This window comes from Salvia splendens, chromosome 5, assembly GCF_004379255.2.
Source record: "Salvia splendens isolate huo1 chromosome 5, SspV2, whole genome shotgun sequence".
Taxonomy (NCBI): domain Eukaryota; kingdom Viridiplantae; phylum Streptophyta; class Magnoliopsida; order Lamiales; family Lamiaceae; genus Salvia; species Salvia splendens.
This window is the reverse complement of record NC_056036.1, coordinates 1,460,192-1,483,654: the sequence shown is the minus strand read 5'-3', so window position 1 is coordinate 1,483,654 and position 23,463 is coordinate 1,460,192. Positions and strand designations below refer to the sequence as shown.

At 37.8% G+C, this 23,463-nt stretch overlaps 4 protein-coding genes across 5 annotated transcripts; 2 read left to right on the top strand and 2 right to left on the bottom strand.

Annotated features, from left to right (window-relative positions):
• Window positions 1-1,013: 1,013 nt before the first annotated feature.
• Window positions 1,014-5,862, bottom strand: LOC121805762 (putative late blight resistance protein homolog R1B-16). Of its 2 annotated transcripts, none has more exons than XM_042205753.1 (2): window positions 3,205-5,862; window positions 1,014-1,586 (listed from the first exon to the last, which is right to left on the bottom strand). In XM_042205753.1, exons 1-2 carry the CDS (start codon window positions 5,775-5,777, stop codon window positions 1,565-1,567), a joined length of 2,595 nt encoding a protein of 864 aa, XP_042061687.1. In that variant the 5' UTR covers window positions 5,778-5,862; the 3' UTR covers window positions 1,014-1,564. The 2 variants fall into 2 exon arrangements, with proteins under 2 accessions (XP_042061687.1, XP_042061686.1); XM_042205752.1 differs by lacking the exon at window positions 1,014-1,586 and adding an exon at window positions 1,597-2,929.
• A 3,094-nt stretch (window positions 5,863-8,956) lies between these two features.
• On the bottom strand, window positions 8,957-12,877 carry LOC121803037 (putative late blight resistance protein homolog R1B-16). Its single transcript, XM_042202746.1, has 2 exons — window positions 10,167-12,877; window positions 8,957-9,300 (listed from the first exon to the last, which is right to left on the bottom strand). Exons 1-2 carry the CDS (start codon window positions 12,750-12,752, stop codon window positions 9,298-9,300), a joined length of 2,589 nt encoding a protein of 862 aa, XP_042058680.1. The 5' UTR covers window positions 12,753-12,877; the 3' UTR covers window positions 8,957-9,297.
• Window positions 12,878-14,302: 1,425 nt separating this feature from the next.
• On the top strand, window positions 14,303-16,201 carry LOC121805450 (transmembrane protein 50 homolog). Its single transcript, XM_042205299.1, has 4 exons — window positions 14,303-14,687; window positions 14,760-14,847; window positions 15,622-15,774; window positions 15,879-16,201. The coding sequence occupies exons 1-4, from the start codon at window positions 14,555-14,557 to the stop codon at window positions 15,913-15,915; spliced, it is 411 nt and encodes a 136-aa protein (XP_042061233.1). The 5' UTR covers window positions 14,303-14,554; the 3' UTR covers window positions 15,916-16,201.
• A 2,006-nt stretch (window positions 16,202-18,207) lies between these two features.
• On the top strand, window positions 18,208-22,197 carry LOC121801905 (mitogen-activated protein kinase kinase kinase 1-like). The gene is made up of 9 exons (XM_042201366.1): window positions 18,208-19,417; window positions 19,731-19,815; window positions 19,933-19,995; window positions 20,156-20,313; window positions 20,614-20,686; window positions 20,823-20,882; window positions 21,134-21,238; window positions 21,562-21,767; window positions 21,970-22,197. Exons 1-8 carry the CDS (start codon window positions 18,450-18,452, stop codon window positions 21,757-21,759), a joined length of 1,710 nt encoding a protein of 569 aa, XP_042057300.1. The 5' UTR covers window positions 18,208-18,449; the 3' UTR covers window positions 21,760-21,767; window positions 21,970-22,197.
• The last annotated feature ends 1,266 nt before the right edge of the window (window positions 22,198-23,463 follow it).

The window sequence follows — 23,463 nt, the reverse complement described above, 5'->3', positions numbered from 1 at the left end:
AGAATTTGCCGCATATTTTAATCTTGTGAGATAGTGGTCCAAGCACGACATGCAAAGTGAGCAACAATCAATGGTTCTTCATAAAGCTTTCGAGCGAGAGTTGTTTTACCTACTCCACCCATACCAACGATGGATGGGGACGATCTCCAGCCTTTTCTGCTGCTGACCGACAGCCGATCCTTGAGCTGCATTAGATCTTCATCTATTCCCACCACGGGCATCTTCTTATCCTCCATCTCCACGAGATTCAGTTGTTCCATAGCAGAATCAAGCTCTCGCAGCATCTTCTCATCCCCCATCTCCAACAGCTTCTCTGCTTGCTCCATCAGAGAATCAAGATCTAGTATTACTTGCTGCAGATCTGGTGTGGTAAAAGTGAATATGGCGGAATCATATCCAGATTTCATTTGATGAACCATGCGGGATTCAATGATGTCTTCAGCTCGATGTGCTACTTCTCTAATTTGGGTGTCTAGTTTGGTGAGTGAAGATTTATCAAGAAGCTGCTGCAAAGAAGTAGCTTTATCGAGGATGGATTGGAATTGTGGGTTGTTTTCATCAACAATCCATCGTGATTGGTGAGGATCAAGGAGTCCTTCCAGAATGGTGATGAGTGGTTGAAGATTGTACGCCATTTTTCAGTTATCTTCTTGCTTGGAAAACAGAGGAAGCAAAGCTTGTTGAAAAATGCAACCGCACAAAAACTTGATGTGATTGAATCCAAACAGCTCAACAAAGCATAGATGACCTTGAGGCTTGAGTTGAGCAAACACTATTTCTGTAGCTCATTGGTATCTATACTTCTCGCATCGTCTTGTAACCCATATTACAGTTCTTTCGGCGACAGAAACACCGAAATATATACTAGACTATGGCCCAAATATAAAAATCCTGACTCCGTCATTATTTGTTGCTGCTACTCCATAATTGAGGCATTATATACATAACAGTATAACACTCCAACAGAGGACATGGACATCACTCAGATCAGTGTATTATCAAACTTATACTCACAAGTCACAATCATACTTATAATACTCATAAGTAAATGCTAATACAAGAATATCCAAATTAAAACACAATAAAACAAAAATGAAGCATTCCAAAATTAACATCACAAGTAAACACAATATGTCTATTTAAAGCTATAGTCTTCATTCATTTAGATAGTTTTCTATAATTTTCTCCTTGACAATTTTCTATAATCCAAGCCCCTTGGCCTAGCGGTAAAGGGTGCTGGATACCGCGTCCATCCTGGAGGTCTCGAGTTCGAACCCTAGGTGGCGTAATTTGTCTTTCCTCCTTGTTATAGGAGTTGATTTGTAATTTCCTCCTTCATATATATGATATAAATATATGAAGTTAATTTTTTAAAAAAAAAAAAAAAAAAAAAAAAAAAATCTTCTCCCCCTTATACAAACGTCTCTTGTGTCTTCAATAATCAGCTGCTACATTATTTCTTTTTGGACAGATGATGCCAAAGGTTGTTGTACATTGGCAAATGTAGTTGTGTGTTTATCATGGATATGTTTGCTCACTGTTGGGGCTATTTGATTCACCATCATCATTCACCGCCACCACCACCGCTGCATGATGCAATATCACAAGATTATTTGTAGAACCATTAATAAAATCATAGATTATTAACATCAGCATTAACGTCACAGGTTATTAACATCAACACTAGCGTTAGTATTAACATTAACATTAACAAAGCATTAACATTAGAATAAGCATTAACATGGCATTAAGAGCAAAGATTGTTATTATCAGCATTAATATCAGTATTAACATTATCATTAGCATTAACAGGGCACTAACATCACACAACATTAGCATTAGTATTGGCATTAACCCTAATAGAGCATTAGTATTAACATTAGAAATAGCATCAACAGGGCATTACCATCACAGATAATTGACATTAGCATTAACACCACAAATTATGAGCAATATCCGGGCACTGTTATCAGCATATTGATGGGAAACTAATTTATAGGGCAAAAACAATCGATTAAACCATTATACGATCACAAACTACTTCATCTGTTTAATGCTACTCCCACTTTTTTGTTTCAATTCACCCCAAACTACTTACAATTATTTCTATTTTAAATAAAAAGTAGCGCATTTAATTAATATGCTAATTAGAGTTAATTAAATGTTCTCGCATTAAATAATAAGATGCTAATACTTTTTGGAAATCTTAGTGTGTGTATATATTAAGGGCCTGTTCAAGTAGGCTGATATGTCCAGAAATGGGCCTATATCATGGTCTATTTGGCTGTTCAAGATCATGGGGTATTCCAAGGGAAGCCCGTTGTTAATGTCCGGGCCCGACCTGTTCACTCCAGGTATGGGCTGAAACCAAATCAGAAGCAGGAGGTGCTAATTCATTTCATGTCTCGATTTCCGGCTCCAGATATGGGAGCATTTTACTATTATCACCCTGAATCATTCAATAGAAGCTACTGATTTTCCCCCCTTCTACAAACGTTGCCCCATTATCTACTGACTTTCTGCATCTTTTCTCCATCCTTCAACTCATATTCCCAATTGGATTCCCCTAATTTTCAGTTTCCCCCCAAAATCATGGACCTTCAATTTCCGCTAACATCCAATCCCCTTCCTCTCTTCTTCGCCGGCTATTTGCTCCTCTACCTCATCGCCTATTCAATCCTCTTCCGCACCTGGGCCTCCAAGCTCCGCCCTGAAGCTTCAAGCTGCGCTATCTCCCTAGCTCACGGCACCCCCCGCAGTATTCCTCGCCGCCCGCGCTATTCTCTCCAACCCGGCCCCGGATTTCCACTCCTCCAACACGCCGCTGCAAAGTCTCGTATTGGATTACAGCATTGCCTATTTCCTCATGGATCTCGTCCACTATCTCATCTTCTACCCCACTGAACACGCCCTTAAGGTTCCCATGAAACTATAAATTAATAATTAAAAAATGATCAGATACAATAGTAGTATCCACTTGATCTTTGCAAGACAAATTCAGTGAAATACACTATCAAACTACAAGGTACTACTTAATAACTACTATTAAGATCCTCATTTAAAGTTTGTGTATACGTTTTTAATGAAATTAATCTCCGATTGAAAAGTGTATGAATGAATGCGCGAGCAAAATCAGAGTGCTGCATACAAGTGATACAACTAAGCATTCAAAATCTTCTTCAAGTTAAAGAAATGATTAAGTACCTTTTGGAAGTGTGGTCACGGCTGTCGATGCGAAGTTTGAGGTCGTTTTCATTTTCAGATTGCTCCTCCACAATCCTTTCTGCTGAGGCCACTGCTGATTCACTGCATTTTTCTAACTCGATTAATTGGAGTGTTGGGATTTCTCCAATGCCGCTTGGGATTTCCTCTAGATAGTAGCAGTCATATACACGGAGGTGGCGGAGTCTAGGGAAATTGGTCTCATCTGCTTTCCAACGCTCAATCCACAAAGTTACAAGATGTAGAAACTGCAGTGAGGGGAACACATCATTATCTGCTAACTCCCACCCTTCATGATACCGTGTCCCATTAAAACTGCAGTTATGTATCTTGAGAACTTCCAGCTTATGTAGTGCACACAGAGTCCTCCACTCTCCCAAAAACATTTCACAATCATACAGATATAGTTTTCTAATATTACAAGGAAATATAACTGTTAAACAATGACCAAAACCGTTTGGAGAGGATATAGTTCTCATACAACCGAAATCTAATATTTCGAGCTTGTGAAGATGGCTAAGATCAATTGCCGTGGATCTAGTTCGGAGACTATCATCAATTACCAACTGTTTGATATTTGGAACGCTTTTGAGGAAACCATCCAAACTTGTTGCCTCATCTTTACGTACTTTCACTGAAGCAATACTTTGCAGCTTCTTCAGTACACTATACTTCATTGCCTCATCTTTTAACAACTCAATTCCATCCACTTCGAGATGTCTTAACTCAGAGAGCTTCCATAGCTCAGCTGGCTCATCAAACTTGCAATAACGAGCAATCAAGGTTTGCAAATTCCACAATCTTGATATTCCTCTCGGTATGCTGAAACGGCCATGGACACATAAGAAGCGTAGGTTAACAAATTCAAATATTTTAGTTGAGAAACTATCGAAACTCGTATCCGTTAAGTCCAACACCCTTAGCAATCTTGCCGCACACAATGCACCAGACGGAAACTTAGCCCTACGAAAACCAATGTATATAACAGATCGAGTTAGTGACATTGACTCTGTTGAATCATTAACATCTTCCATTTCGTCTGATGTGTGAAAAATCATGCGGCGTGGATTAGAGAATGTGAACTTGTTGGGACCATTCATAAACTTGTCTTCATCACATTTCCGAATGCATAGATCCCTCAACATATCATGCATGCTGTAACTCTTTGGTTGTCCATACTGATATAGTCTAACCATAAATAGATTTCTGTCTACTAGAGACTTTAGCCAATCCTCAGCCTCTTCCTCCAAACATCTTTCCCTGTTCAATTTTACAAATCCTTCTGCAACCCACAATTGTACGAGTCTGGATCCACTAATCTCGTAGTCTTCAGGCAAAGCTCCCATGTATAAGAAACATGGCTTCAAGTGATTTGGCAAGTGGTTATAACTTAAAGACAATATACTATAGCATCGCTCGTCTGATCCAGAAATTGCTGCTATAACATTGTCCCCAATTTTCCTCCAAACATCTTCTGATCTTTCCATCTTAGATAGTAACCCTCCAATCACACTGATGGCTAGAGGAAGCCCAGCGCAATCCTTAGCGATCTTTCGACCAATCTCTTGTAAAACAAGAGGGCACTCCTCTTCTCCAAACACAAGTTGGTGAAGCAGATTCCAACTTTCATACTCGCTAAGCAACTGCACCTGATGCTGTAGACTCGAGGAGTCAGCATAGTTCCCCACATCGGATTCCCTAGTGGTAATCACAATGCGACTTCCATTGTTGTTGCCTGGGAAGTAAATCTTTATCTCATCCCAGAATCTCGTACTCCATATATCATCTAACACAATCAAGTACTTACTACCGAACAAGTTCTGGTGCAACATAACTTTTAACTCATCAATATGATTATCACATTCTTTTCCAGTTATGCAACGAAGAAGGCTTTTGAGAATTTGCCGCGTATTGTAATCTTGTGAGATAGTAGCCCAAGCACGATATGCAAAGTGATCAACAGTCAAAGGATCTTCATAAAGCTTTTGAGCGAGAGTGGTTTTACCTATTCCACCCATACCAACGATGGGGACGATCTCCAGCTTCTTCTGCTGCTGACCGATCAGCCGATCTTTGAGTTGCATCAGATCTTCATCAATTCCCACCAGCACAGCACTCTTGGAAATGGATGAACTGCTAGACGGCATCTTCTTATCCACGAGCTTCAGTTGTTCCATAGAAGAATCAAGGTCTCGCAGCATCTTCTCATCCCCCATCTCCAACAGCTTCTCTGCTTGCTCCATCAGAGAATCAAGATGTCGTGTTACTTGCTGCAGATCTGGTGTGGAAAGAGTGAACCTCACACAATCCGATCCAGAGAGCATATGATGAACCATGTGGGATTCAAGGATGTCTTCAGCTTGGTGTGTTACTTCTCTGATTTGGGTGTCTAGTTTGGTGAATGAAGAATTACTATGAAGGAGGTTTTGAAGAGAAGTAGCTTTATCGAAGAGGGATTGGAGTTGTGGGTTGTTTTCATCAACAATCCATCGAGGTTGGTGAGGATCAAGGATTCCTTCAAGAATGGTGATGAGAGGTTGAAGATTGTAAGCCATTTTTCAGATCTCCTCTGGCTCAAAAAACAAAGGAAGCAAAGGTTGTTGCAAATTGCAATAGCACAAAAACAAGATGATTGTTGACCTTGAGGCTGGAACAGATAATACTATAAAACTGTTACTCTATTTGATAGTAATATATTATTGTGTAGTTGGATATAATTTTATTAAGATTGTTGTACTTGGCCTTGACCCTATCCAAGATTTGCATTATTTTAGAAGGGGAATCAATTATGATCGGTAAAATTAACATGCTAGTGTTCTGATGTTCTTCATATTGCTCTATCTCAAAAATATGAATTTTTAATTGTAATATCAACGCCTCTTTCACCACCCTTTTTTTGTAGTGTGTGATATGCTTATGTTGATCACAGTTTTCTTTTCGGATTATGCAACTAAGAAGGCTTAAGAAATCAAATTGCTTGATTATGACCTATACATTGATAATGATACATAATTTCAGGTGCACCAACTTTTAATCCACAAAGATAGTAAATTGATATAGGCAGTAATTTATTCAAAAACTATCCCATGGATAAAGAATCATACTCACCCATCCAGTGGGCTTATTATGGATTGAGTTGATGCTAGTATCTAGTATCATATTACTAATGCTAACTTTGAAATAATATTTTTAGCACTACATTGTCTAGTTGTTTTTACAATATTTTGGTACTTGCATAGGGGTGATGCTATAGTTACTGCTACATAATTGATCATCTCCAACAATTTACAGTAAACTCAAACTCATTTTAGTGTAAATTTCACATCAATATGATTTTATTTCAACCATTTACACTAAATTCAAACTTAAAAGAATATTCTCTATATTATGCCTTTTTTATTCATAAAGTTTGAAAAACTTTTGGGTTTAGGTTTAGTGTAAACCTAAAGATAAGCATTTTTTTTTCAAAAATAAAAAATGAGATTGATTTTAGAGCACTATTGGAACTAATTACCTATCTCATTTTAGTTTTAATTTTGGTGTTAAACACTCAAACAATCAAATCAGTTTATTACTCAAATGATGCAAAATTGCCAAGGGTATGTTTGTCATGGAAATGTTTGCTCCTTAGCTCATAGATAGGGCCTTGAGGCCATCTAATTCCTCATCATACTTTGGTGCATGATTATTACAACATCATCACTTTAGCATCACATGTACAATTTCTTTACTTCAACAAATTTATGATCTACTGAAAATAAGTAGTGTAGATCATACGGTAGTAAATTTCATGTTTTTAAAATTTAAATTACACTACTATCTATTTATAATAAAAATTCAAAATTCTAAAATCCACTGATTATGATAACTTGTCTGTAAATTTCTAAATCTTCACTAAATTCAAATTTTGCATATCAACTTTCAAATCCACTACATGTAAATATTGATCTATTAATTTGTTCTAATTATGCAACAAAACTAGAACAAATATTACGAGATTATGCAGTGCAGTCAGAGTGAAGCAAATCTTCATCTACTAACTCCCACATCTTCATCTGCTAAATACTGATCCAACGCACAAGATGAAGCAAATCTTGAAGATACAGACACTGCAGTGAGGGGAACACATCTTCATCTGCTAACTCCCACTTTTCATCACATGTCTCCTCCTCCCTTTTAAATCTGCATTGCTTTATCGTGGGTTATGCAGTGCACTCAGAGTCCCCCACACTCCCGAATTTATTTCACATGTATACAATTCTAGTTTTCTAATATTACGAGGAAATATTACTCTGAAACGAACCGACTGGAGAGGATATAATACTCATATAACTGCATCTTAAGTTTTCGAGCTTGTGCAGATGGCTAAGATCAATTACCGATGGCTAGAGGAAGCCCACCACAGTCGCTAGCAATCTTTTGTCCAATGCCTAGCAATTCAGGAGGACAATCTTCTACTCCAAACACAAGTTGGTGAAGCAGATTCCAACTTTCAGTTGCACTTAGATGCTGAGGACTCGAGGAGTCAGCATAGTTCCCCACATCGGATTCCCTAGTGGTGATCACAATGCGACTTCCATTGTTGTTGCCTGGGAAGTACATCTTTATCTCATCCCAGAATCTCCTACTCCATATATCATCTAACACAATCAAGTATTTTCTACCGAACAAGCTCTTATACAACATAAGTATCTTTTAACTCATCAGTATGTTGATCACATTCTTGTCCAGTTATGCAACTAAGAAGGCTTTTCAGAATTTGCCGCATATTGTAATCTTGTGAGACAGTGGCCCAAGCACGATATGCAAAGTGATTAACAATCAAAGGATCTTCAAGAGTGGTTTTACCTACTCCACCCATACCAACGATGGGGACGATCTCCAGCTTTGTTTGCATCCCGGCCAGCCGATCCTTGAGCTGCATCAGATCTTTATCAATTCCCACCACAGCAACACTGGATGACCTGCTTGATAGCATCTTCTTATCTTCCATAGCAGAATCTATCTCTCGCGGCATCTTCTTGTCCTCCATCTCCATGAGCGTCTCCGCTTGCTCCATAACAGAATCAAGATGTCGTGTTACTTGCTGCAGATCCGGTGTTGAAAGAGTGAACCTCACACAATCCGATCCAGAGAGCATACAATCAACCATGTGGGATTCAAGGATGTCTTCAGCTTGGTGTGTTACTTCTCTTATTTGGGTGAATGAAGATTTACTATCAAGGAGCTTTTGAAGAGAAGTAGCTTTGTTGTAAAGGGATTGGAGTTGAGGGTTGTTTTCATCAACGATCCATCGCGATTGATGAATTATATACTTATAATATTGGTAAAATAAGATGAATTATATCTTGACCTATCTAGTAAATTTTGAAATTGATTATTTTAGAAAACAAATTTTCTCGATATTATCGCATCTTTCGACAATTTGGCTATTTCGATTGACAGACACAAGTGTATATCTAGATTCTATCACTGATCAGTTAGTTTTTTTAGCTTATTAGTATCTATACTTCTCGCATCGTCCTGCCACCCATATTGTAGTTCTTTCGGCGACAGAAACACCGAAATATATACTAGACTATGGCCCCAGTATAAAAATCCTAGACTCCGTCATTATTTGTTACTGCTACTCCATAATTGAGACATTATATACATAACAGTAAAACACTCCAATAGAGGACATGAATAACACTCAGATCAATGTATTATCAAACTTATACTCACAAGTCACAATCATACTTAAAATACTAATAAGTAAATGCTAATATAAGAATACCCAAATCAAAACACAACAAAACAAAAATGAGGCATTCCAAAATTAACATCACAAGTAAACACAATATGTCTATTTAAAGCTATAGTCTTCATTCATTTAGATAGTTTTCTATCATTTTCTCCCTGACAATCTTCTCACCCTTATACATGCGTCTCCTGTGTCTTCAATAATCAGCTGCTATATTATTTCTTTTTGGACAGATGATGCCAATGGTTGTTGTACAGTGGCAAATGTAGTTGTATGTTTGTCATGGATATGTTTGCTCACTGTTGGGGCCATTTGATTCATCATCATCATCATCACTGCATGATGCAATATCACAAGATTATTTGTAGAATTATTAATAAAATCATAGATTATTAACATCAGCATTAACGTCAAAGGTTATTAACACCAACACTAGCGTTTGTATTAACATTAACATTAACATTAACATTAACAAAGCATTAACATTAGAATAAGCATTAACATGGCATTAAGAGCAAAGATTGTTATTATCAGCATTAATATCAGTATTAACATTATCATTAGGGCATTAACATCACACAACATTAGCATTAGTATTGGCATTAACCCTAATAGAGCATTAGTATTAACATTAGAAATAGCATCAACTGTGCATTACCATCACAAATAATTGACATTAGCATTAACACCACAAATTATGAGCATTATCCGGGCACTGTTATTAGCATATTGATGGGAAACTAATTTATAGGGCAAAAACAATCGATTAAACCATTATACGATCACAAACTACTCCCTTTGTTTAATGCTACTAACACTTTTCTGTTTCAGTTCACCCCAAACTATTTACTATTATTTCTATTTTAAATAAAAAGTAGAGCATTTGATTAATATGCTTATTAGAGTTAATTAAGTGTGTGTATGTATTTAAGGTTCCCATGAAACTATAAATTAATAATTAAAAAATGATCAGATACAATAGTAGTATCCACTTGATCTTTGTAAGACAAATTCAGTGAAATACACTATCAAACTACAATGTACTACTTAATAACTACTATTAAAATCCTCATTTAAATACATTTTATATGAAATTAATCTCCGATTGAAAATTGTATGCATGAATGCGCTAGCAAAATCAGAGTGCTGCATACAACTAAGCATTCAAAATCTTCTTCAACTTAAAGAAATGGTTAAGTACCTGTCGGAAATCAGACCACTTTTTGATGCGAAGTTTGAGGTCGTTGTTTCCATTTTCAGATTGCTCCTCCACAATCCTTTCTGCTGAGGCCACTGCAGATTTGCTGCATTCTACTAACTCGATTAATTGGAGTGTTGGGATTTCTCCAATGCCGCTTGGGATTTCCTCTAGTTTCCTGCAGCCAACTACGCAGAGGTGGCGGAGTCTAGGGAAATTGGTCTCATCGGCTATCCAACGCACAATCCTCAAATGTGCAAGATGTAGAAACTGCAGTGAGGGGAACACATCTCTATCTGCTAACTCCCACTCTTCATCATACCATTTCTTATTAAAACTGCAGCCATATATCTCGAGAACTTCCAGCTTATGTAGTGCACACACAGTCCTCCACGCTCCCAAAATCATTTCACATTCATGCAGATATAGTTTTCTAATATTACAAGGAAATATAACTGTGAAACAATGACCAAAACCGTTTGGAGAGGATATATTTCTCATCCACCAGAATCTTAATATTTCGAGCATGTGAAGATGGCTAAGATCAATTGCCATGGATCTAGTTCGGTCCCTATCATCAATTACCAACTTTTTGATATTTGGAACTCTTTTGAGGAAACCATCCAAACTTGTTGCCTCATCTTTAGGTACTATCACTGAAACAATACTTTGCAGCTTCTTCAGTACACTATACTTCATTGCCTCATCTTTTAACAACTCAATTCCATCCACTTCGAGATGTCTTAACTCAGAGAGCTTCCATAGCTCAGCTGGCTCATCAAACTTGCAATAACGAGCAATCAAAGTTTGCAAATTCCACAATCTTGATATTCCTCTCGGTAGATTTAAAGAGCAGTAAACACCTAAGAAGCGTAGGTTGACAAATTCAAATATTTCGGCTGGGAAAGTAGAGAAACGCATATCCCTTAAGTCCAATACCCTTAGCAATCTTGCCGCAAACAATGCACCAGACGGAAACTTAGCCCTACGAAAACCAATGCATATAACAACAGATCGAGTTAGTGACATTGACTCTGTTGAATCATTAACATCTTCCAATTCGTTTGATGAGTGAAAACTCATGCGGCGTGGATTACAGTATGTGAACTTGTTGGGACCATTCATAAACTTGTCTTCATCACATTTCCGAATGCATAGATCCCTCAACATATCATGCATGCTGTAACTCTTTGGTTGTCCATACTTATATAGTCTAACCATAAATAGATTTCTGTCTACTAGAGACTTTAGCCAATCCTCAGCCTCTTCCTCCAAACATCTTTCCCCGTTCGATTTTACAAATCCTTCTGCAACCCACAATTGTACGAGTCTGGATCCACTAATCTCGTAGTCTTCAGGGAAAGCTCCCATGTATAAGAAACATGGCTTCAAGTGATTTGGCAAGTGGTTATAACTTAAAGACAATATACTATAGCATCGCTCGTCTGATCCAGAAATTGCTGCTATAACATTGTCCCCAATTTTCCTCCAAACATCTTCTGATCTTTCCATCTTAGATACTAACCCTCCAATCACACTGATGGCTAGAGGAAGCCCACCGCAATCCTTGGCGATCTTTCGACCAATCTCTTGTAAAACAAGAGGGCACTCCTCTTCTCCAAACACAAGTTGGTGAAGTAGATTCCAACTTTCAGACTCGCTAAGCAGTTGCACTTGATGCTGCAATCTCGAAGAGTCAGCATGGTTCGCCACATCGGATTCCCTAGTGGTAATCACAATGCGACTTCCATTGTTGTTGCCTGGGAAGTACATCTTTATCTCATCCCAGAATCTCGTACTCCATATATCATCTAACACAATCAAGTATTTTCTACAGAACAAGCTCTTATACAACATATCTTTTAACTCATGTATTCCCTTGCCCTTATGTTGATCAAGTTCTTCTTTTTTGATTATGCAACTAAGAAGGCTTAAGAGAATTTGTTGCATATTGAAATCTTGTGAGATAGTGGCCCAAGCGCGATATGCAAAGTGATCAACAATCAAAGGATCTTCATAAAGCTTTTGAGCGAGAGTGGTTTTACCTATTCCACCCATACCAACGATGGGGACGATCTCCAGCTTCTTCTCCAAACGGGTCAGCCGATCCTGGAGCTGCATCAGATCTTCATCAATTCCAACAACAACACTCTTGGAACTGGATGAACTTCTAGACGGCATCTTGTTATCCACGAGCTTCAGTTGTTCCATAGAAGAATCAAGGTCTCGCAGCATCTTCTCATCCCCCATCTCCAACAGCTTCTCTGCTTGCTCCATCAGAGAATCAAGATGTCGTGTTACTTGCTGCAGATCTGGTGTGGAAAGAGTGAACCTCACACAATCCGATCCAGAGAGCATATGATGAACCATGTGGGATTCAAGGATGTCTTCAGCTTGGTGTGTCACTTCTCTGATTTGGGTGTCTAGTTTGGTGAATGAAGAATTACTATGAAGGAGCTTTTGAAGAGAAGTAGCTTTATCGAAGAGGGATTGGAGTTGTGGGTTGTTTTCATCAACAATCCATCGTGGTTGGTGAGGATCAAGGATTCCTTCAAGAATGGTGATGAGAGGTTGAAGATTGTAAGCCATTTTTCAGATATCTTCTTGCTTGGAAAACAAAGGAAGCAAAGCTTGTTGAAAAATGCAATCGCACAAAAACAAGATGTGATTGAATCCAAACAGCTCAACAAAGCATTGATGACCTTGAGGCTTGAGTTGAACACACAATAATAAATTGTTAATTGAGTAGTTGCCTATAATTTTATCAAGGTGGCTGCACTTAGCGTTGAATCTGTCCAAGATTTGCAATATTTTAAGTAAGGGAATCAATAACAACCTGTAAAAGTAACATGCTGAAATCCCAACAGTACTTACTTAAAATAGAACATTAATCATTAATTAGGACAACCTACTTTCGTCATTCGTGTTAATGAGGAATAATGAATCTTAATTTAGTCCGTAGTGGAGCAATCGTTACAATTGATAACAACTTAATCGAAAGAGATCAACATAATAGGCGAGGTTTAATTATGAGAGAAAAACTGATGGCCTTCGGAAGGTTCTAGAACATAAGCACGAGAATCACAACTTTATAGTACTAAACTGATGCCATACTTGGGGATTGACACGAGATTTTAGGAGAAATTGTTTTGTGTGTTAAGTAAATGAAGAGAGAAAATAATATATAAATATTAATGTGAGAGAGAACTTTTTTCAAAAAAAAATATATCGTGGAACAAACTAAAAATAAAATAGTAAGAGACAGAGAGAATAGTATTTATAACTAATTTTATTCTACATCTCACTCTCTCAAAAATCTACATTTTGTATATAAGGAAGAGGCCCAGGCCCCAGGCCCAATTATGATCTACTCTATAAAATAGTAGTCCCCAATAATAGTAACAAAATAGTGAAAGTCACTTTGCAGTAAAGTAATCTCTCATCTCATATGAGAATAAACCCTTTAATTCTTAATCCGTTCCAAAATATTATATATTTTTTAATTTTAAAATTTTTTTTCTATTGAAATAAAGCTCAATCTACTAATTATACATTAAAATTTGTGTCCAACTAAATATACATATATTTGTGGGACGGATGAAGTATGTATTACTAAAAAAAATGTAATCATAATTTCTTGTTTTTTAACATTTAAATAATATCCATTTATTATAAAATTCAAAAATCAATTTCAATAACACTATATATTACAGTTTAATCAAGAAATAATAATTTATGATCACTCACATAATCTTTCTATATCTAAAAACCAGATTCTAGCATACTCCCTCCGTCCCACAAAGATTGTCTCACTTTGACCGGCACGGAATTTAAGAAATATAATGAAAAGTGAGTTAAAAAAGTTCGTAGAATGTGAGTTCTACTTTTATATATTAGTTTTATAATAAAATGTGAGTAGGAATGAGTTAGTGGAATATGAGGTCCACTACCAAAAATGGTAAAAACTGAAATGAGACAAACTTTGTGAGATGACGGAAATGGAAAAATGTGACAATCTTTGTGGGACAGACGAGATTTGATCCATCTAAGATATTTTACGCTAAATAGATGAAAAAATCAAGTACTATTAAGTCTATAATTTAGTATAGTTTCATTAAAAATATATAAATCGTAGAGTGAAAGAAAGAGAGAGAGAGAGAGAGAGAGAGAGAGCGTGAGAGTTGTATAATCAAAGCAAAAAGTGGCAAAAGAACCGATTTTTCTCGACTCGTAGTATCAAACCCCTAATTCAAAAATCCTCCAATTCTAGAACCCCTCACATCCAATTCATCATAATTTACCCCAATTCGAGGTATTTTCGATCCCATCCGACAATCGGCGGATCGAAAACGATCAAAATCACCCAACTCGGAATCAGTAGTTGCGTATAAATGGAGTTGTCTGAGCTTTTGGCAATATTCGGACCGGGAATCTCCGGCGCGGTGTTCGGCGCTGGGTGGTGGTTTTGGGTGGATGCCGTCGTGTGCAGCGCCGTACAAGTCCCTTTCCTCCACTACCTACCAGGTATTTGCGTGCGAATTATGCCTCAAATTCATTCTTTTTTGCTTAATTTAGTTTAATTATTTGTTTTTATAGGAATTTTCGCTTCCTTGTCTGCTCTGATGTTCAATTGCGTGAGGAAAGAGGATATTGACTACTCTCCATACGATGAGGGTGAATGGAGGTTATTGCCAGTTTTCTCATTTATCTTTGATAAATTTTTTCGTGAAAACTCTCTAATTAGGGTGTGGTGTGGTGTGATGTAATATTATAAATAAGTGGAGGAAGTTTGGATAAAAGATTGATAATATTGTGTTTTTGATGATCATATTTGCAATTTGCAACTTGATGGTTAGTTTTGGGTGGAGTGTTTACTCTTTAATGTGATAAAAAAAAAAACTTCGATTTTAGTTATATGTTTTCTCGATGACAGTTTTATGTATTCTTAATGAGTTCAGCCAGCTTGAGTTAGGGGAGAAGAAGTTGAGGGAACCATGTTTTGATGGTATTAATAGAAATGTGTTTGGATGTCAGTAATGTTAGGGGAGAAGAAGTTGAGGGAATAACGATGTTTGATGATGTTTTGGTATTGAATTTCATATGGCAGGTAGCTTAGTTAAAACCGGTTTTGGCAGAGAAATCATTGCAGTGGCTTTTCATAGATGATGTCTTGATTGCATCTTCCTCCTACTTTTATATTGTGAAACGAGGAAATAACAATGTTGATGATATTAAAATTCTTGTCAATGTTTTGGTATTGTATTTCATATTGCCAAGTAGTTTAGTAGAGTACTATTGTTGGAAAAATAATTGTAGTGGCTTTGCATATATGAAGTCTTGATTGCATCTTCCTCCCACTTTTATGCTGTGAAACGAGGAAGCACTGAGTTTATGAATAAAGGTCATGATGTTTCCCATCTTACCTCTCTGGTTGCTTCTTCACTTTTGTTCTCAACAGGTTGAAACTCTGGCTTTTCATTGCATATGTTGTGTCATTTGTCTCGTTAGCTGCTTCAGTCGGACTCTTGATACAAGATGCACTGGTGGAGACTGGTCCTTCAGCATGGACTGGAATTGCAGGTGTTCTTCAATGCGTCTTTGTGTTAATCAGGTGTGATTGTCTTTCCCTTTTTTGCCCTTGTGCACGTGATATAAAGCCGTAAATGAACTGCTACATTGATTATCATTCCTGGTCTTGGAAAAATCTTATTGCAGTGGCCTGATATATTGGATATCTCATTCCTCTGAATAACCTTCCTGTGCAAAGAGTTTCCACCGTTATTTAATCTGTGCTGAAATTACCCGAACGAGAGAGACTGGAGTTATTCATGTCGTCTGAGTCTTTAGCTGTTCGTTGGTTTGTGCCATTCGGCCATGTGCATAAACCTTGCTGAATTATTATTGTGTGAAAAACCCGGGTTGATAAGTCATCGAAGAGTGTTGTTCATTTACTGTTTTGTTGGTGCAAAAAATTTCAACTACTATTCATATCTTGTCTATATATTACTAGTATCATGCTACCACAGAATTTCACTTCACCAGCTCTTTGAACTCATTGTGCTCTGTGTTTGTGAGTGTTGTGTGGGGGAGAGATGATCCAAATCAAATTGAATCTTTTTTTTATAGGCAAATAAACATAAATGTAAGGACGATGGATGAGTCGAATCTATTTTGCCTAGTTGGCATAGTGGTTCAGGCAGCTTTGTTTACGTGGCATACATGAAATGATAAAACATAAAGAATATACCAAAATTACAAGATACGAACCCTGTTTCATGTTCATGGATTACCGAGTCACGTCATTCTTTTTCTTGACTCGCCAACTCAGGGCCGTCGTCTCTGCTTCCCTCTTCCTTGTGTTGGCCGGGCACATTGAGTTGCCGTGTGTTCGAACTTTGCGCTTGGTAACAATTTTCTCACTAGGAAGGTTTCCTGGGAGGGGGGCGAAATTGCTTAAGCACACTGAGCTATGTAACATCATTTGCAGCATGACATATTGTGTTTGCACATGCTCTCTCTTCTTGTTGCGATCGTCATAAACTAGATAAGTCTAAACTAAAAAATATTTCATCCGTCTCAAGAAAGATGACTCATTCCTTGGACGACATGAGATTTTATATAGTTTTATTTGTGTGTTAAATAGAAATAGTAAAGTAGAGATAAATGTGTTTTTAATTTTAATAATAAGTCATCTTAGTCGGAATAAATTAAAAAGGGAAGTGAACTAGTTATCATCAATTGGACGAAGAGGATACATAATTGAATAATACTCCTTTTGCAATTGGACATGTGGCGCATGGGTTAAGAGAAAGTATTATACTCCTACTACTCATTAATTTTATAATATATTCTATATTATGTTGGAATTAAGAATGATGTAAATAATTATTTGAATTTATTATTTTAATTTGTTGTTATGTTTACGTATTTTGTTAAACAAAATTAGTTTATTGAAAATGAATTTATATGTAATTGGGTAGATTTAATGTCATTTTAAGTTATTATGTATGCTGATATTATAATATATATTTAATTATATATATGCTACAGTATTCTAGCTCGACGAGTGGTTCGACCGGTCCGACCAGTTAAACCGTGAACCGATAGTTACACCGGTTCGCTTACCAGTCCGGTTTTTAAAACAGTGTTCAATATAAACTGCATACGCAAAAAGTTTTAGTTGACCGAAACCAAAAGTCATAAATGTGAAAATGAATTTAAATTTATATATTTATATTTTTTTAATTAATGTATATGAGTAATTAGGTATTTTTATATTTCTTTAATTAATGTATATGAGTAATGAGGTAGAGATAACTTTACATGAATTGAAATTCTAATTTTTTTTATGAAATGGACGGAAATGAAAAGTGTAAATATTCATATTCTTATAGGATGAGGGAGTGGCCAAAAGTGTAATTTTGTATTAATGGAAAAAATGGAAAAATACTATAAGAGCATCTCCAATGGCGGACGTCCGGTCGGACATCCGGTCGGACATCACGACGGGCGACCGGGACGTCCGCCATTGTGGCGTTTAGGGTCGGATACGGACGTCCCGTGAGGACGTCGGGTGTCCTCGGACGTCGGCGCGACGGGCGGGCGGACGTCCGCCATTGTGGCGTCTAGTCGGACGTCCGGTCGGACGTCCCGTTTTTAAATTTTTTTTTTTTGAGTATGTATTTTTTTTTTCGAATCATGTATGTTTTTCCCGATGAAGTAGTTAATTTTTCCCGATGAAGTAGTTAATTTTCCCGTTCGTATTCTCGGTCAAATTTTATTTCCGTAAACGTAAATTGTTTTATTTGTGAATTTATGATTTTTTTTATTGCGGGATGTCCTAGTGGGAAGGGCGATGGGAAGGGCGGATTGTGCAGGGGATGTCCTAGTGATGTGGCAGTGGAATGGGATGTCCTAGTGACGTGGCAGGAGGTGTTTTTGGGATGTCCTAGTGGATGTCCTAGTGGGATGTCCGCCCACTGGAGATGCTCTAAGATGCTCTTTTTTCTCCAAAGTAAAAAACAAAACAAAAAGATAATTATTGACCAATTGAAGAGAATGACAATTCAGATTCCAATGTATACAAAAAAAAATCAGTTCTTTGATCCTTCGCTCTTCTCTCTAACACACACTGCTGCTTCTCGGAGCCCAAAAAGTAGCTGAATTCCACGAATTCCGCGCAATTATTGAAGATCACAGACGAGGAATTAAGTTCGAAATCGAATCCAATTGCTAGAAAGGAGCTGAGATTTCTGCTTGCCCAATTGATGGATTTTGCTTCGGGTGATGAAAATGCATCGATTTCCGAAGCTCTTCTCCCATAGGCGCGCCGATTCCAGCTCCAGCCGCCGGCCGGCGAAGCCGAGGAGGCTTGAGCGGAGCAACGCACTCAGGAATGTCACCTACGAGTTCTCTCCGTCTACTTCTTCTTCGTCGTCGCCGGAGGAGTCCCAGCGCGCGAGCTCCTTGGATTCGTACGCCGAGAACACGACGAGCTTCCGCGTGGATGGGACCGAGGGCGGATTTGAGGTTATCTGCGAAGCCTTTGGTTTTTCTGGAATAGACGATTTCGCTATTTCACCGGAGGATTATGTGGCGATGAAGGTGGGGCCTTCTTATTCTTCTTCCGGTAAGAAATTGGAGCCTTTGTGTCGAGAAATTGAAGTTGATTGTGATGATGTTGTTCAATATTCTTATGGTGATGGTTATATTGGGGGTCTTGATGTGATTCATCGGAGAATGGAGGGTTTGTGTGTTGGAAATTTAGATAATAGTTATGGTAAGAAATTGGGGGAAAGTGGGGTATCGAAGAGGTTAGAGGATGGTGTAAATTATAGTGATAAGTTAAGAGTGAGATCGAAAGCAGCTCGGATGAATGGTATTAAGGGGGCGCGGCCGAGTATAGTGGTGCCCGATTGGGATACGAAGGCAGGTTTTTTGCGGGAGAGTGATCCATGTATTCCAAAGTTTCAAAGCAGATTCTTTTCAAATAATGGAGAGACTGAGGGGGTTGGCCGGGATAGGACCGAGCAAGAGAAGGGTGAGAGGATAGGGGGGTTGACAATAGAAGAGAACCGTGCATTATCAGAGTCTTGCTCTTTCTCTTCAAATGAGTATGATTCCTCAAGTTCCATGACTGAACCTTTGTCTAGCATTTCATCTAATGATAGATATGGGCGCGTCATTCATGACTGGCAGAAGGGTGAGCTTTTGGGGCGTGGAACATTTGGATCTGTGTATGAAGGAATTGCGGAGTAAGTACTTTATTTTGAGTATGCAGCTATTTGTTGCTTGCGTGATTAAATTTCTAGGATTTAGAGTGTATCGTCAGGTGTATGTAATCCGAGCAGGTGAAGTGTGCTGTTACTGAATGGTAGGCTGTGGAATTAGTTGTGGTCATAGTTTTGGGAGGATCTTTATGTTACTCTGAATTTACTCAGAGAAACCTAAATATGTAAAAATAGTAAAAAATAAAACTAGTGGTGAATTTTAGTCTTTTGTTAGCAGAGGAGTAGTTGCTGTATGTAATTTCGGGAAGAAGTAATTTCATTATTTTCTATGATGCAGTGGCGGATTCTTTTTTGCTGTAAAGGAAGTGTCTTTGCTTGATCAAGGAGAGGATGGAAAGCAATGTGTCGTCCAACTTGAACAGGTCTAGCATTTTTGTAATGATGTTTGTTTACTAACCATCTTTGTAAAATTGACCAAAGCGGAAGTTGCTCTTTCTGTTCCAACACTCTGATCTTCTAGTTCCTCTTAATCTGTTCAGGAAATTGCTCTTCTGAGTCAATTCGAACATGAAAACATCGTCCGGTATTATGGGACGGAGAAGGTACCACTTGTTAAAATATTTCTGCCCAGCTTTTCTATTTTTGTAATTTCTCTTCTAGATTTAATTTTAGATTCTCCACAGTCTCATCATCTGCTTTCTTCTTTGCCCGTGAGTGTAAGTTATCCTAACTTCTATTATTTTCCCGTTTACGATAAAATAGAAGGGGTCGCATCTCTGTATTTTTCTTGAGCTGGTCACACAAGGCTCCCTTTTGAGACTGTACCAGAAATATGACCTTCGAGTTCCACAAGTGTCCAATTATACAAGGCAGATTCTACATGGTTTGAAGTATTTGCATGACAGAGATGTCATCCATAGGTGATTACTCTTCAATTTCTTGTCATTACAGCATACACCTTTTTCCACATCATTGTATTGATTGCAGCATTAACTATGTTCTTTGTGTATGTATCCTTAAAGAACTTTTTCTTTTAAATTGTTGGAATCCAACCTAGTCCCATGGCTTGCATCCGAGGAAGTAAGGCTTACAATAATTATATTAAGACTACTTCCTATGTCAAGGGAGCTTTATTTGATCTTAGCTTTTTTTGTGGGTAACTTCTGCTAAACTGAGTTCTAAGTGTTCAATTATCTTATCTTTTGTCTTGCATATTGCAGAGATATAAAATGTGCCAATATATTGGTGCACACAAATGGTTTGGTGAAGCTTGCTGATTTTGGTCTTGCTAAGGTGATCTCTTATTTTGACCTTATAAATATATATGCAATGTATACGTATATGCATATTTTGCACAATGCTTCTCATGGCATGCAAATGGTTTGATAAATAATATTGTCATGTCTCTTGTGATTATTTGATTATGCAGGCTGCCAAGTTGAATGATGTGAAGTCTTGCAAGGGGACTGCATTTTGGATGGCTCCTGAGGTCTCTATTATCTCGTTTAGATGCTGATTTGTTTGATATTCGGGTGTTGGCTTTGGGTGACGGCTTAAATAGATAATAAAAGTAACACAAAGTAAACGCACCGTTCAATATATCACCTACTCGTGGAGTGTCTAGTATTTCAAATTGATGAAATGTAAATCTGCTTAAAGATAGGAGGTTGTTGTGTCTTTCAGATAAATTGTATCGAAGAATATGCTACATCTACTTAATAGCATCTCGTGCTGCTGCAGGTTGTTTGGAGCAAGGGCTATGGGCTTGCAGCAGATATATGGAGTCTCGGATGTACAGTCTTGGAGATGTTGACCAGAAGTTTTCCTTATTTCGGTTTGGAATATGTAAGTGAAAGCATCTTGCTGTTTTAGATTTTCTAAATGACTTGAAAGCTTCTTGCGTTGTTGAGGTATTTTGTCAGTTGTGTGTGATTTACTATAGTTCTGAATGTATATCTCCGCCGAGTTTCTGATGATTGCAAAGTTTTGGAAAGCCATCAACTGTCGAACTCAGTTTTATCACTCGAAGTTCATTTTTCCGTCTTCTTCTTGCTATCACGGAACACTTGCGTTCACAGTTATATATGCACGACGTTTCTTGGTATGGTCGTATTGATAATATCCCACTAACGACTTTAGATCTTGATAGTCATTCTCTCTGATGACAGATGACGGCTTTATTCCACATAGGACAGGGCGTGAGACCAGATGTCCCGAACACTCTTTCAAGTGATGCACGTGATTTCATACTTCAGTGCTTACAAGTCGACCCAGCCTTACGCCCAACAGCTGCCCAGCTCCTAAACCACCCCTTTGTGAAGCAGCCACTTACATCATCTTCTCACAGCGTTGGCTGGCAGTTTTGACAGTCGAGGTAAGCCTCACAACCGTTAGCTCATGCAATATACGAACGATGAATCTCTGTCTTCATCAATACCACAATACGAAATAATTGATGAATGATGATAAACTACTGGAACACATGCTTCTCACTTCTAAACGAACTAAATGATCGTTTTTTATTTATTTCCGTGTTCTTTTTCTTCCTGTCACACGGTTCTTTCTTATTTCCGTAGGTTGATGGTGTTTACGTACTGAAAAACCCGAGGAATTCACATTATTTTGTGAATATAAGGCTCAAGAGTTTCCACTCTTCAATTATTTCAAGATTTTAAGGTCTCTCTCTCTCTGTATGTTGATTTCTGTGTAGTGTTGTAGTGTATGTGATTCTTGTAAGTGTAGATAATAGTACTAACTGTTATTGATGCTGCTTCTATTCTACAGAATTTCTTGGTTTTGTGAAATTTTTATTCATTTGACATTTGTTGATGCAGACAATTAGTCATATTAGCTTTTAATACATAGAAAGTGATTGAAAAATTTCAATTCTTGAAATTTCTGACTACTTTCGTGGAAGTGTGTATGAAGAGACCAGCATAATTGGTTGATTTTTCATACTAAATTTATTTGTAATTTCTTTGCCTCTATTTGACTTTGAAATTAGTTCCATTACTTATCTATTTGTTTAATAGTCCTCCATTATCTGCAGTGGTTGACCTTTTTTCAACATTAAAGTCAATTTGAATCATCCAATCCATCATTTAAATCATTTTGCAAAATGGAAAAATGAATTTGGTCGTTTAGATTTTGGTTTACTGCTAATTTGAATCGTTGTAGTTCTCGCAATATCATGATTCTCATTTAAATTTCTACATAGATATATATGTGTGGTAATTTTTGTAGCATTATTATTTAAGTTTGTTAATATTGTTTTGAAAAAAATGGACATGTAAATAGGGGATAAAGTTATGTTACTTTGCTATTTGGAAACAAAATTAAATTAATGCATAAAGAAACTAGAGGCTTTGGGCTCAATAAATAATTTATACTAATGGAAAATAAGGAAATGCTAATGTTTTTGTAAAAGATTCAAGATCCTTTCTTAGTTTTTCCTTTTTCTCTTTTTTTGAAGCTTTATAATCTTTCCATGTACGTAATTTAAATAAATTGTATTACGATTAAAGGCCCTTCATTCACTATCTACACTTTCACTCTCTAAAAATGCATGGTGGAGACGACGAATCCCCCGACTCGCACGAATCAGTATATGGCGGCAATCCTTCCCAGCCGTCGGGATATGGCGGCTATCCTTCTCAGCCATCGGGATATGGCTGCTATCCTTCTCAGTCTTCGGGATATGGCGGCTCTCCGTCCCAGACATGGAGTTGGAATCAATCTCCCCCGCCGTGGGCATCGAGTCCAACTCCTCCACCATCTCAGCCGTGGAGGTCTTCTCCCACGCCCCAACCTTTGTCGAGGAATCTGAGCCGCTCGGCGTTTGGAGATTACAGACCCAACCTCGATGCCCTTCACCATCCGCGTCCGGAGACCCCTTTCCAATCCGGCAACTCTCCTTTCACTGAGGCAGATCAAGACGCACTAGATACGATATTCGATCTGCTTAGTTCTGGCGTACCGGATACGCCCATTGCGACGAGAGTCGGGGGGTCCGAACGCGGTGGCGGTGGCGGATCGGGCAATGTCAGCGGAGCCGGCGGATCGAGCAGCAG